Source organism: Cannabis sativa, chromosome 2 (assembly GCF_029168945.1).
Source record: "Cannabis sativa cultivar Pink pepper isolate KNU-18-1 chromosome 2, ASM2916894v1, whole genome shotgun sequence".
Taxonomy (NCBI): domain Eukaryota; kingdom Viridiplantae; phylum Streptophyta; class Magnoliopsida; order Rosales; family Cannabaceae; genus Cannabis; species Cannabis sativa.
The window spans coordinates 90,424,056-90,438,584 of NC_083602.1; the positions used below are offsets into that span (position 1 = coordinate 90,424,056).

At 27.7% G+C, this 14,529-nt stretch overlaps 1 protein-coding gene across 1 annotated transcript; it reads right to left on the minus strand.

The window, feature by feature from the left end:
- Positions 1 to 1,614: 1,614 nt before the first annotated feature.
- LOC115718599 (alpha carbonic anhydrase 7) lies at positions 1,615 to 4,802 on the minus strand. The gene is made up of 6 exons (XM_030647409.2): positions 4,606 to 4,802; positions 3,905 to 4,122; positions 3,080 to 3,292; positions 2,824 to 2,994; positions 2,644 to 2,697; positions 1,615 to 1,938 (listed from the first exon to the last, which is right to left on the minus strand). The coding sequence occupies exons 1-6, from the start codon at positions 4,694 to 4,696 to the stop codon at positions 1,846 to 1,848; spliced, it is 840 nt and encodes a 279-aa protein (XP_030503269.2). The 5' UTR covers positions 4,697 to 4,802; the 3' UTR covers positions 1,615 to 1,845.
- Between the last annotated feature and the right edge of the window lie 9,727 nt (positions 4,803 to 14,529).

The following is a 14,529-nucleotide window of genomic DNA, read 5'->3' on the forward strand; positions in this document are numbered from 1 at the left end:
AATACAAACAAGCCTCAAACGACCAAGACAAAAACGAAATCTGGTTTTCTTTTTTCTTTTTGATTTTCCAAACAGATGTTGCTTTTCTAATAGTAATTGTAAAATTTAAGCAGAACATTAGAAATCTGCATAAATTTCTTGTACTTAATTCCTTAAATTTTTGGTAGTAAATGTTAGATATTTATATCTATCTTTCTTCATTATTTATTTGTAATAAACAGAATGTAGCAACAGACTAACAAAAAACTTCAATAGAGGACTGTGGGAGTACATAGCAGAAAATGTTTTATCAGACATTATTTCTTCGTTTAAAAATTTTAGGAACAAAATGGAGGAGTCTGATCAGAACCATGTAAAATTTACTCCATTGATAATCCTTAGGATCTTTGTGTACAATTTAGTGCTAACAATTCTTGTTTTTTTTTAGCAGAGAAGAAGAAGAAGAAGAAGAAGAAGAAGAAGAAGAAGAAGAAGAAGAAGAAGAAGAAGAAGAAGAAGAAGAAGAAGAAGAAGAAGAAGAAGAAGGGGGCGGCAGGTAGGGCTGAGAGAGAGAAAGAACTAGAAAGATAAAGATGGAATTAGGCTTTTATTTTAATTTTTATTTTTTTAAATTATTTTTTTAATTTTTAAAGAAAAGAAAATTTTTTATATTTTATTTTTTATTTTTAAAATAATTAATTTTTTTATTTTTTAAATATTTATTTATGTGGAACAATAAAATTGTGCCACGTGTACACTGTGTACACGTGGACATTCCACCATGGCAGTTAACAGCCAAAAATGGATGGAAAGGGCTAAGTGCTAACAGAACTTGGGTTTAGGAGGTTTTACCACCAAAATTTTACAATTGGGGGTTAGTTGTAAAAACCTGACCACTTAAGGAGGTTATGCCGCAAATTACTCGAGATAAAATAATGTTATTCTTGAAATTTGTATTGATGCCACACAATGTCATTCATGCTTTGTTTTTTTTAAATAAAAAATTAAAAGTGTAATATATATGTAATAGTTTAATAAGGAAAAAGAATTATATATATTATAATGTGTGAGATCATAATTATAGTATTTTTAAAATGTGTTATACCATTGGAATATTTTTAGAAATAAAGGTGTAAAAAATGATGTGGAAGAAAGATAGAATAAAATAATATATTTTTAGATGATGTGGAGATATATAGCACCTTTAAAAAATATTACCATTGTAGATACTCCTAGAGATAAGATCTCGACCACTTTGAGAGAATATCTCAGCCAATTTGAAAGCCTATCTCAACCACTTAAAAAGGAACATCTCAACCACTTTGAGAGAACATCTCAACTATTTTAAAAAAAAAATATTTCTTCATTAGTTACATATATTTATTTCAAATTCAATATTAAATAAATATTTTGAACTGAATGAGAGAATCTTTCATCTACCTCGATACTATAATTTAATAAATATTTTTAAGGTAAAGTTAATTTAGAATTTAAAATGATAAATAATTTTAAATGCATATATAAATCAAAGCTTGAGTGTACATAATAAAAAAAAATAAAATTAAATCATTTATTACAAAGTAGTAGATGAAAGTAAACATAACTACATATATTAAAATTAAAAAGAAGAGTAAATGAAACAACAACACTTCATGATATACCATGAGATTAATAATAAAACATATATATATATATTGTCTATTACAAGTATAATTTCATGTGACAAAACTTATAATTATATAATAAGGTTGAACAATACATGCATGTCCATCACTTTTTTATTTGACATTTATAGATATAGATATAGATATAAATATATATTGGTGAAGAATTAAAAAATAAAAATGGTGATAATAATTAATGAATTTAGTTGCGCCTATATATGAAGTCCTCATTGGTATATAAGTCCAATGGGCGCCCATGAGTATGTTGTATTGGCCTAGCATTAGTATCCGAACCCTGCCAAAATTATAACCATAATTACAATATTAATTATATATATATATATTACAAAATCAAAATAAAAAAATTGAACAAAAATAAAAAATTAAAAAATGGTATATAAAGTAATCCTTTATTTTTCTTAATAAATAATAGAATTATAATCAATTAAAGTAATAATCTACCATCCAATCAGGATATCGAGATACTATCGAAATTAAAATTAGAAAGAAGACAAGTGAAATAATCAACACATAAGATATGGTTAGAATTTATTATTTTGCACTTTAATTTTAATTGAAAGACAATTAAATTAAGAAATATTAAAGAATATTTTAAGATGTCAAACACGTAAGTAAATAAATAAATAATATAAAAAACTGCTAACTAATTATAAAATGTTATATCAGTAGGGTGTTATATACTTTACAGTGTTAAATATCCTTTTTATTTTTTTTAATAATAACCTAAGTTCGAATTAAAAAATACTTTTACTTTTGTTATATTTCTAATGATTTATAATTTTATATAAGAAGAAAAAACCAAGAGGATTTGTTTAGCTAAAAACCCAACAAAACCCCATGTTTATAAACCACTTTGATGCAAATTTAAAATAGTCTTACTAATTAATTAAGGTTTAATAATACACATAACATGAGAGTTTAGTATTGAGTTAAAAAATTATAAATTAATATGAGTCTTAATTATTAATTAATAACTTACATCATTGACAGCAACATGGAGCAAGCTTACTTGTCCTCTTGCAACAGTCCTTACCTGAATTAACAATTTTAATGATATTATCATAAATAAATAATTAAGAAAGTATGTGAAAAATTAATTAAAACAACTATAATAATTAAATTAAAACTAATTAATTAAGAACTAAGTATTACTAATTACCTCTCTTACAACGAGCCAAATAACATTTTGAGTGCAAGGAGGAACAGTGAGCGAACCAACGTATTTATAATAACGACGGCTCCCAAATTTGATTAGGGTTGGATCAACTCTCCCAACAAATCTTTCTTGATATGTTCGATTCGAAACCGCATGCATCAAATGACCCTCCATCTAAAAAAAATAGGTTAAATAATTAAATTAATAATATTTGAGCGTATATCTAACGTTACTCTTAATATTTTTATTATCAACTTACTGATGTTAAAAATGAATCAGCAGCTCCGATCTGATACATAATTCCAATAACTGCGAGTTGTCCAGTTAGGCTTTGGTGAACCAAGTGAAGCTCGAGATCATATCTTCTTCCATTTATAGTGTGTTCGGAGGGTGAGTGCCAATGAATTTGTTGCAAGAAATATTGAGTTCTATTTAGTTCTACAAATCCAGCTGTGTTTGAAGTCCATTTCAACTGCACCCACACAACAACAATAATAATAATAATAAAGTCACTTTGAATCTTTTGATCATGATGCTTAACATTTATAATAAAGAGTTCCTTTATTAGAATTTAAGAGACATAATAATGGAAAGTTTGACTACTTATGTGTTACATATAAATACAATATAAGGTTAGAAAATGACATATATAGCTTGCCTAATATATCTACATCACTTTCTTTTACTTTCCTTGTCAATTATATATGGTATTATATTTTATTTTTTAAAAAAAAAAATTGAATAAATTTTTGTGTCAAAAATAAAATTCAATTAATTGCATTTGCATGACACATGCAACTAGTAACTATTTTGAATGTTTTTGAGCACTATATAAATTATCTTATATCTATAATATACACTTTTTTGACTAAGAAAAATTTAATCGTATTTTTTAAACTAGTATTTAAAATTTGAGCCCGAGTGAATTTTAGGAGCGAGCCTAAGCTGTCTTAGCCGCCAACTCTATATTTAAAGACCAACTAATCAACAAATTAGGCGGACTAAGACAGATTAGACTTGCGCTTAGAATTTAGTGAGACTAAAAACTCAATTGAGGCGGATTTTTAAATTGATAGTAACTGACCATCATATCATGACCTCTGTTTCGAAGGGTGGCATTGGAAGGTGTGTAACGAGTCTTAAGCCTGCCAAGAGAAGTGACAAGCCTAACTCTTTGGTCCAAAAGCTCAATTGGAGATTGCATTGTGCCATTGTTGCACATTCTCCACTCTGGTCGAATCATTCCCCATCTTGTTGGTCCTCTCACGCTCCATGATTCATAAGCAAACTCCCTTGTATCCTCTATTCATATCAAATATTTACATTACTTCTAATTACATCATTAGTACAAGCAGGCCGGCCCTGACTTTTAGTGGGCCATAGAAAAAAAAATTATTTTGGACCCTTATTTAGGAAAAAATATGGTATTTTTCAAAATCAGTAAAAAAATTGGTATAATTTTAAAAGGTAAATATTTTTTTTGGGCCCCTGGGATAGGTAGGCCCTAGGCACAGGCCTACCCCGCCTATGCCCAGGACCGAGCCTGAGTACAAGCAGGGCTGACTCTAAAATTTAATAGATCATAGTAAAAAAAAATATTTTTACTTTTATTTCGAAAAAATATAATATTTTTAAAATTAATAAAATAATTATAATTTAAATCTTGGAATTAAGTAGACCTTAAGTAGAGATGTAATATGAAATCATACTAATGACGATATAATATGTTAAAAGACATTAAATCACTATTAGCGTCTTTTAACATTTCTCAAAGATTTAACTTACCGACTTCCTGAGAAGTAGTTGGAGTTGTAGTGAAATAAAAGAATAAGAAGCAAAACAAGACTACTTTGCTCATAACAATCTTATTCTCCATTTCTAAAGCTTCAAGCAAATTAAGGTTGATGGAGGTGATGATCTATGAACAAAAGAGAGAGTTTGTGTTTTTGTTTTGATGGTTGGGTTTAATTAGTATGTTTGGCTGTTCATTTATATAGAGGTATATATATAGGTATAGAAAATGACACGTAAGCTTGATAATGACATGGAATTGTATTGATGAGCCACTTGGCGATTTTCATTAGTACATATGGTCCTATTATATTAGATCACAAATCTTAATCAAAAATAATAATAATTCTTCATTTCTTTTTTATAAAAAATGGAATGATTTGGATTTTGGAAATTTCCCACACAGTTTCTATACTTCTGTTCATATTTTGTGTATATGATTATTATTTTTATTAGTTTGTCCATTTAGAGTAATGAAGGTACAATACTCTTGTATTGTATAAGTAATTATGGGAAATTTGAGGCACACATTTTAGTTTATTTTCTTACTCTTAAAATTATGGTGTAATTATTTTGGTGGTAAAAATATTTCATTTTATGTATAGTTAATATTATACCACGTGAATGAAATGTAAAAGTATTGAGTTATGTATAAAAACATAGGTTACTTAATTTATTACTAATTATTTTTGAGATGGAATTTCGTGATACTTGTCATAGTATCAGAGTTTCATTTCGATCCATACACCTATCTAGATAGTTAGCCAACACTATGAGATAGGAATAAAGTGATTCAAGATTAGTGAGTAAAAATAACCAATTAAAAATATGTTTTTATATATATATATCATTTTTAAAATTTTCCCATAAAATAGCTATTTTTAAAAAAATTATATTTTTACACAAATTTTGTATAAAAATTCATAAAATTTGTAATTTTCTTATAATATTGTAATTAAATGACTACAAGAATTTTTAAAAATTTAACAAATTTGCCAAAAAATAAAATATACATAATTAGAATTTTAGTACCACAAAGTAATTTACATAACTATTTAAGTTTCAAATATCTTTATAAGTTTATAACATTCGAATTACATTATTGAAAGAAAAATTTTACATAATTTTGAGCAAAATTTATAAAAAAGATTACAAAAATATTTTAATATGTAATTTTTTTTTATATATATTTTTACCTAGATTATCACAACTAGCTCATTGTAATTTATTAATTATATATGTAGAAATAAATAATAAATTATAATATAATAATAATAATAATTATAATAAACGAAATTGTTAGTGAAAAAGAAAAGAACAAATTAAGACATGTCGACGTGAACAAGAAGAATCATAATAACCACAAGAATTTCACCAAGTATAAATTTTAATTAATTAACCTCATATAATTAATGCAAAAAAAAACATATGTAAGAGACATTAATTAATTTATTTCTTGTTATTAATTATGTATGTATACAACTCGTACACGAAAACAATAATAAAAGAGAATAGAATAATTAATGAAAAGAGAGGAAATTAGTCAAAAGACATTAAAAAGAGAATGTATATAATAATAAAAATGCATTTAAAGGATTGTTGAAAATGATGTGTTGCTATATATGCATCCAATTAATTACAAATTTTCATGCAAGGTTAAAGTCTTTTGAAAAAAATAGCTAATATTTATATATAATAGACAAGATGTATTATATTCTTAGGTTAAAGTACCAAATTATATCCCTTGAATTTTACAGATGGTTTAAATTTTTTTTAAATTATTGAGATTATTGAATTTAAAGATTTCTGTATGATTTTATATTCAATTTTACTAACGTAATGATTATGTACCAATTATAGTGCCCTCTAAATTTTGATATGTACATCAAATCGTGCCTCCCGAATTATGAACCAAATCGTGTCTATGACTTGAACTTTCATCCACGTTAAACTTTCATTAGTAAAATTAGACGAAATTTTTTAAATTTAATAATTTGAGAGGACATGATCAGTGAGATTCAAATAATGAATCTGGGCCGAACGAAAGTCTATTTTTCACCAATTTTTTTAATATACAATAATATTTAATTCGTTTTTTAAGCTTGTATATAAATTAGTATAATTATACAAGTAAATTTTTTGTGCCTCTTTTTACCACAAAATAAATTTTACTATTGTTCATTTTTCTGAACTTTAATTACCATAAAATAATTAAGTAATTGAAATGAGCTCTCAATAATAGTGAGTTTGGGTTTTATTTTTTATCTTTAATTTTATTATTGGGCTTATTATAGTAAATAAGTATTTTTTTAATAGCTAAAATTTAATTATCTTAACTTTATTTATATAACTTATATATATATTAAAATAAAAATTCTAAAAGCTTAGAGGGTAATGTAGTGGCCACTCCACAAACAATAAAATATTCTACTTTTGAGTATGATTTAGTACATATTAAAATTCAAAATTAAAAATATTAATTATCAACCCTTATTCATTATTAATAAACACATCAATTTCTTTTATTGATTTATTAATTTTTGTTGTTGAGAAAATATATCAAAATATTATTATTTGAAGCAAATTTCTTCCATTTTGATACGGACTTGTAGATATCAGAATGACCATTCAAACGTACGGAGCCAAAAATCATTAATTATTAATTATACCCTATTTGTATATATATATATATAAATTCTTTTTTAAAAAAATTCACCATTAATTATTATTATTATTTGAAGAGGACAACATTAATTTATTTGGTCCATGTATATATATCACAATTTAATTTAGCGTGTCTATTAATTATTTACTTTCCAAATTAATATGTATATATATAATCAGATCTCTTAAAGTAGTAATAAATAATGATAATAATAATAATAATAATAATAATCAGATGAACTCTGATCATCAAAAAATTTATAATTAATAATTAATCAGATTAAATATAGTTGGCTGTTTAGTTGGATTCTGTACACTTCTTTTCTATCTCCTCTGTCTCATTTCTAATTTCCACAAATTTTTTAAATTTTTATTAAGTAAAAATAATAAAACTAAAAGCTAATTTTTGAACAGATTTAATCTTCATTAAGTAGAGCAATTGCTTAACATAACAAACAATAAATTAGCCGAAAGAAAATCTTTCATAACCACACGATCAACTAACCATCGAGAATTTTTGACAACATATATACAATTCAATTCGCAAATCGCTTGAGAAAAATTAAAAAAACATTAACTTAAACGCAAAACATATAAAAATTGTGCTTCAGATAGCTTCTATCACCACAAAATTATTCGTTTCAATCACAGTAAACATAAAATAATAGAGTTTCAACGTAACTTCTCTCTCTTTGATACTCATAGCTAATTAGGCTAAGAAAAAAATCATACTTTAATTACATCAAACTCAAATATTAAAATACTAACTGATTATATATTAAAAAGAATTTTTGAAAATATATATAAGTATATTATATATTAATATATGTTGAAATCAAACTTAGTCAATGCAAGTTCAATATAGTAACAAATATTGAGATTAAGGGTGTGTTTGGAAGTAACTGTGTAATTACTAGGTAGGGTAATTATTAGGGTAGTAATTACACAGCTTAGTAATTACACTATATTTTAAATGCAAGGTGTGTTTGGATATGAGGTGGTAATTACATATGAATTTCTAATATCTTGTTTGGCAAAATAGTTAGTAATTACATAGGAAAATAATATTTTTTTAATAGCTAATGTTTAATATGAAAAGTTTTTAGTAATTACACAGTGTAATTATATTCAATTCTCATGGGGGCCATGAGAATTGGAGAGTGTAATTGGAACCGCTCAATTACTTCCAATTACACAGTTACAGTGTAATTACATGGTCAGACAAACATGCCAAATTGTGTAATTACCTCCAATTACACACAAATCTAATTACATTGTGAATTTCCAAACGCACCCTAAGTAAAACTTTATACTAATTAGTTACATTCAAATTTTCTTTTAATAAATTATTAAAAAAAATATTCTTTTAATAATTTAAAAATAGAGTATTTACTGACAAGATTAGACGAAAATTATACTCAAAATTCTAGCTTGAGCTACCTTCCTAACTTCTAAGCTCAATTTACTAGGAGAGACATAAGCCAAATCAAATATACATCTATTTCTGCTTTTCCATATAAATGGCAGCAACAAAAACTGTATTTATTATACGATTTTGGAAGTCAAGAGGACCCCGTAAGCACCATTGACGGACGTTAAAGATATCTTTCAGTCACTTCACATATCCCATCCATCTGCCAATTTCAGCAAAAGGCTTTCTTGGAGTAAACACAATTAATGAAGAGGTGATTATGTGTTTCCATATCAGAATTGCACACTGGGCAAAGATCCGAGGAGAGGCTCATGAATTTGCATAAAAGATCACGAGTAAGGAGTTGATGATTGTAAACCTGCCATAAGATGAATCTATGTTTTGGAATAATAAGTTTATTCCAATTAACTCCACTATACTTCGCATCATGAGCTTCAATAAGCGAGTTACATAAACGTATAGCATAAAATTTACCTCCCTTTTCAGCTTGAAACAAGGATGTCTCGTTAATACTCATTCGAAGTTTCAAGAGTTTTTTGAAGTACCAACTCATTGTTAGAGATTTTATAACAATGGAAGAAAATCAAGATATTACAACTCTATTGTAAAATAATACAAGGACTAAAATAAGAGATTGATTAAATATATGTTACAATACATATATATATACACTATATATATTACATATATATATATATATGAAAGGTAGAAGAAGAAAAGACTACACAATATTATATAACACACATATATATAATATGAAGAAATATATATATATATATACTCACTCACAACCTTGAGTGTAGATTAGTGGGGATCACCATGACTTGAACAATGTATTACACATTTGTCCAAAAGCTTATTTCCCCCTATCTCTAAGCACTAAGGGAACTCTCTAGGAAATAGCTTTGGGAATTATCAAGCCTTTTAGGGTTTTCTAGCAATGTGCTTTCTTGATAGAAAACTTGACATCTCTTACTCCCAAATGAGCACCATAGACCTCCTTTATATAGTGTTTAGGATATCACCATTTGAAATTCAAACTCATAACCCCTATAGATGTTATGGACTCAAATGTAACTCTTACACACACCATAACTCCTATAGCATTAAGAATTTCAAATAAAGGTGTGTAACATCTTTTACACTCTTAATGTTGGTGATAATGGTGGAGGTTACTCATAGTAACAACTCCCCAAATGTTACAAAAAGATGACAACTAATATAGTCATATGTTACATATTATAAGTTTATTACACATATTTAATCTATATATTATATTATTATAAATAATATAACAATCCCCCACTAGATTAAATATTATCTCTTTAGTAATAAACTTGTAACATTTGTAACATTTATTTAATCAATCAAAAATATTATATCAAAATATAACATTCCCCCACTTTGATTGACTAAATACACACTTTTAAGAAGTCTTGCTTAGGTGCATTAGGTAAAATGTCTTTCGACTTGAATTTTACCTTAGTGTAGTTACCACAAAGTTTGATGAAATTTTGGTTGCCGTAGCATTGAACCATTATTCCTTTAATACAAACCGGTGATAACACACACACCCTCGCTAATGCTCACTTGAGACCGCATGTCTCGCTCTTGCAGATTAATGGCCATGTGCAAAATTCCAATTCATGGACTCTCTAGAGAAGACTCCCAATTCTCATAAGAGGCGGCACCACCTCTAGCCCATATAGGTGGAGTTTTAGTGTCTCACCACTCTTTAGACACTTCTTAAGCTTAAGTGAGTTTTCTTAAGCTTAAGCTCCATTAAAAAACCTTTCGGTTTTAACCCTCAATTTTCACCACATGTACTCATTCATAGATGAGACAATTGAGTACCATATTCACTCTATTGACTTGTTATTACCTATTGAACTTAAGACTAGATGTTTACTAGTGTTAAGATAGGTTACCATCAATGAGCAAAACACTAAGGGAGTTTAGGTCCCATCCCTCGAAAATTCATGTTTTAATCTTGTACGGAGATTAAGCGATTTGTTATAACCTCTCACTATTGATTCCATGTGAATCATGCATGCCAAAATATAGTGTTCACTTTGCGACCACTTTTCTCCTTAAGTACTTAAGCTTTGAAAATTCAATCATAAAAGATTAATTTTCACACAACTCAAATTCTCAATAATTTCGATACCAAACATATCAAAATTAAACACTAATTTAGACACCAAACATGTCTAAATTATACTTTATTTTAAGACACCAAGCATGTCTTAAACTTTTTACATTGGAGTATCACCCCCACACTTTCACATTTCACTATCAAGATAATATCTTGATTTTAAAATATAGAAGACCACTTTGTCTCTATAACTCTTTTAATTAATTTCCTTCTTGAAATTATTTTCACTTAACTTTGACACCAAAATATGTCAAAATTTTACATATACACATAGCCAAATTTGATTTAGAATTTGAATTCAAAATCAAATAAATTAATCAATAACGTCTCAACACATTTTGATTAAATTTGTGGCTCACCCCCACATTTTTACCATAAAGTGTATATAAAATATCACTTTTGTGTATTTTCCTCTTCAAATGACTCTTTAAGGCCACTTTAAAAATACCATTTGACATTTTTAGTTTTCTCAACAAAACTAAAATATCAAACTCACATTACTACTCATAAAATAATGTGATTATTTTTACTCATAATTTTAAGGTTATCTCCTTATTGAGATTAGCCCAAAATTATACCAAAGTTAACAAAATTCTCATCAATTTTGTTCACAACTTTGATCATTTAAGATTCAAAATTGCTTCTCCAATTTTGTTATCTTTTCACTATTTTTGAATCCACATTGATTCATTTACTTTTGAGTCCAAAATTGCTCTTCCAATTTATGGCTCATTTCACAAGTTTGGGTTCACTTTTAATCCATTTATTCTTGCTTATGACAATGCAAGTCCAATAAAAGTGTAACTCTCATAGTCCACTTTTTCTTATCTCAAATATGAGATGATTATCTCTTATAACCCAATAAAAGATGTAACTTCTCAAAAGCCATCTTTTATTATCTCATAAAGTGAGATGTTCACTACCAAATTGAAAAAGAATTTAAAATATTCTTTATTCACAAAATAGATGATAATAATTCTCACAATAATAATAAACACTATTTTATTACTATCAACATTATTATCATGCTATGTAACTCATATGTTAATATAATATGTATGTTACTAATCAATATCTCATATGTAACATACACATAATATCAATATTAAATTCACAATATATATGTTACATATCTCATATGTATATAATATATATACTATAATATACATATATATCATATACACATAATATATATTAATTACACAACTATATATGTTACATACCTCACACATATATAACATATATACACTTTAATACACATTCATGATATATATTATATATAATATATGTATTATATATGCATGTCTCATATAAATACATAGAAATAATTATTTCTACATATTTAATCTCACTAATATATATTATATCACATACTCTACATATATATAATATATATTACTCATATATACATGTTATATATTATATATCTCATATATATACATATAATAACATAATATAAAATTCAAATATCATATATATAATATGATATAAACACATGATCACATATATATGCCACATATATATATCAAATATATTACTATCATATAAAATAGTAAATCACATTATATTCACCATCATGCTCACCCATGAATGACTTTCACATTAAATCTCTTATCATTGTATTCTCACAATCTTGATTTATCATCTCTTCCATTGAAAAGGGATAAGCTTTTGATTGTTAGAGATTTTATAACAATGGAAGAAAATCAAGATATTACAACTCTATTGTAAAATAATACAAGGACTAAAATAAGAGATTGATTAAATATATGTTACAATACATATATATATACACTATATATATTACATATATATATGAAAGGTAGAAGAAGAAAAGACTACACAATATTATATAACACACATATATATAATATGAAGAAATATATATATATACTCACTCACAACCTTGAGTGTAGATTAGTGGGGATCACCATGACTTGAACAATGTATTACACCTTTGTCCAAAAGCTTATTTCCCCCTATCTCTAAGCACTAAGGGAACTCTCTAGGAAATAGCTTTGGGAATTATCAAGCCTTTTAGGGTTTTCTAGCAATGTGCTTTCTTGATAGAAAACTTGACATCTCTTACTCCCAAATGAGCACCATAGACCTCCTTTATATAGTGTTTAGGATATCACCATTTGAAATTCAAACTCATAACCCCTATAGATGTTATGGACTCAAATGTAACTCTTACACACACCATAACTCCTATAGCATTAAGAATTTCAAATAAAGGTGTGTAACATCTTTTACACTCTTAATGTTGGTGATAATGGTGGAGGTTACTCATAGTAACAACTCCCCAAATGTTACAAAAAGATGACAACTAATATAGTCATATGTTACATATTATAAGTTTATTACACATATTTAATCTATATATTATATTATTATAAATAATATAACACTCATGTCTTGTTTGATGGGTAGGCTCCATAAACATTGTTCCTTTAGATAAATTGAATTTATCCACTTCACCCAAAGATTTTCTGCTTGCTAGCAATGCCCCAAAGGAACTTGTCCATCAATGCTTTATTCCACTTTTTACCATCTCGAAAACCAACTACCCCAAACTTTTTGAGCAGACAAACCTTCTCCAAGGAAGTAAGATGGAGCTTGCTCTGGTTCCCTGCAGTCCCCCATAAAAATTCCTTACAGCTCCTATCAATGGCTGTTGTTATTTTATTTGGAAGAGTAAAGATACTCATCCAAAAGTTTCTAACTCCGAGGAGAACCGAGTGAATCAATTGGACGCGTCCAGCAAATGAGCAGTTCCTACTAGCCCAACAGTTTAGATTCTTATTTATCTTGTACAGGATCACTCCACAATCTTTAGTCTTCCATTTTGTTGGTCAGAGCTTAACCCCTAGTATTTGAGAGGGAATGAGCCTTCGTCTATTTTTGACTAAGTCCAGCATCTGAGCTTTAGTTCCATCTTTTACTCCACCAAAGTAATTATGGGTCTTTGATTTATTCGCAAAGAGATTTGTTGCCTGTCAAAAGCTCAAAAATGTATCATTTAAGTGACTAATCGATTTGAGATTCTTCTTGCAAAATATGATAAGATCATCTGCAAAACACAGGTTAGTAAGCTTAAGATGTTTGCATAAGGGGTGAAACTCGAACCCCTTTTTCCCTGTGAACTGGGCATGAGTCTGGTCAGGTACTCTATGATCAACACAAAGATGAGAGGGGACATAGGATCCCCTTGTCGGAGATCTTTCTCACCTTTGAACTTACCTTGAATCCTACCATTCATAAGAAGGTTGTAACTAGTTCTGTAGCATCCCCGCTTCAAGCTTCCATTGGGCCCTTACACCCACAGAATGAATGGCTCTTATACACGAGTACGTCACTCTGACTGCTTCATGGACTAACGACTGACCCTACAGACCAACACAAGTATTTCAAGCGTGCTTTGTCCTCACTCACACGCTTCCTAGGAAAACTTCCCAAGAGGTCACCCATCCTGAAATTACTCCAGGTCAAGCACGCTTAACCATGGAGTTCTTTTGTGATGGGCTACCAAAAAAGAAGATGCACCTTGTTGATATAGGTAGTACCAATCAATCCACTTAAGCCCTCTTTAACTGTGTAGTCTCATACCTACACAGTCTCAGAATCATCCCACTTGACCTTCCCCAGGCGGTGTGGGATTGCACAG

Coding starts and splice junctions, on each gene's coding strand:
- LOC115718599 (XM_030647409.2), bottom strand. CDS start 4,696: ATGGAGAATAAGATTGTTATGAGCAAAGTAGTCTTGTTTTGCTTCTTA. Junction 3,293..3,904: donor ACAGAGGTCATGATATGATG/GTCAGTTACTAT, acceptor GTGTGGGTGCAG/TTGAAATGGACTTCAAACAC. Junction 2,698..2,823: donor TTTGGCTCGTTGTAAGAGAG/GTAATTAGTAAT, acceptor TTGTTAATTCAG/GTAAGGACTGTTGCAAGAGG.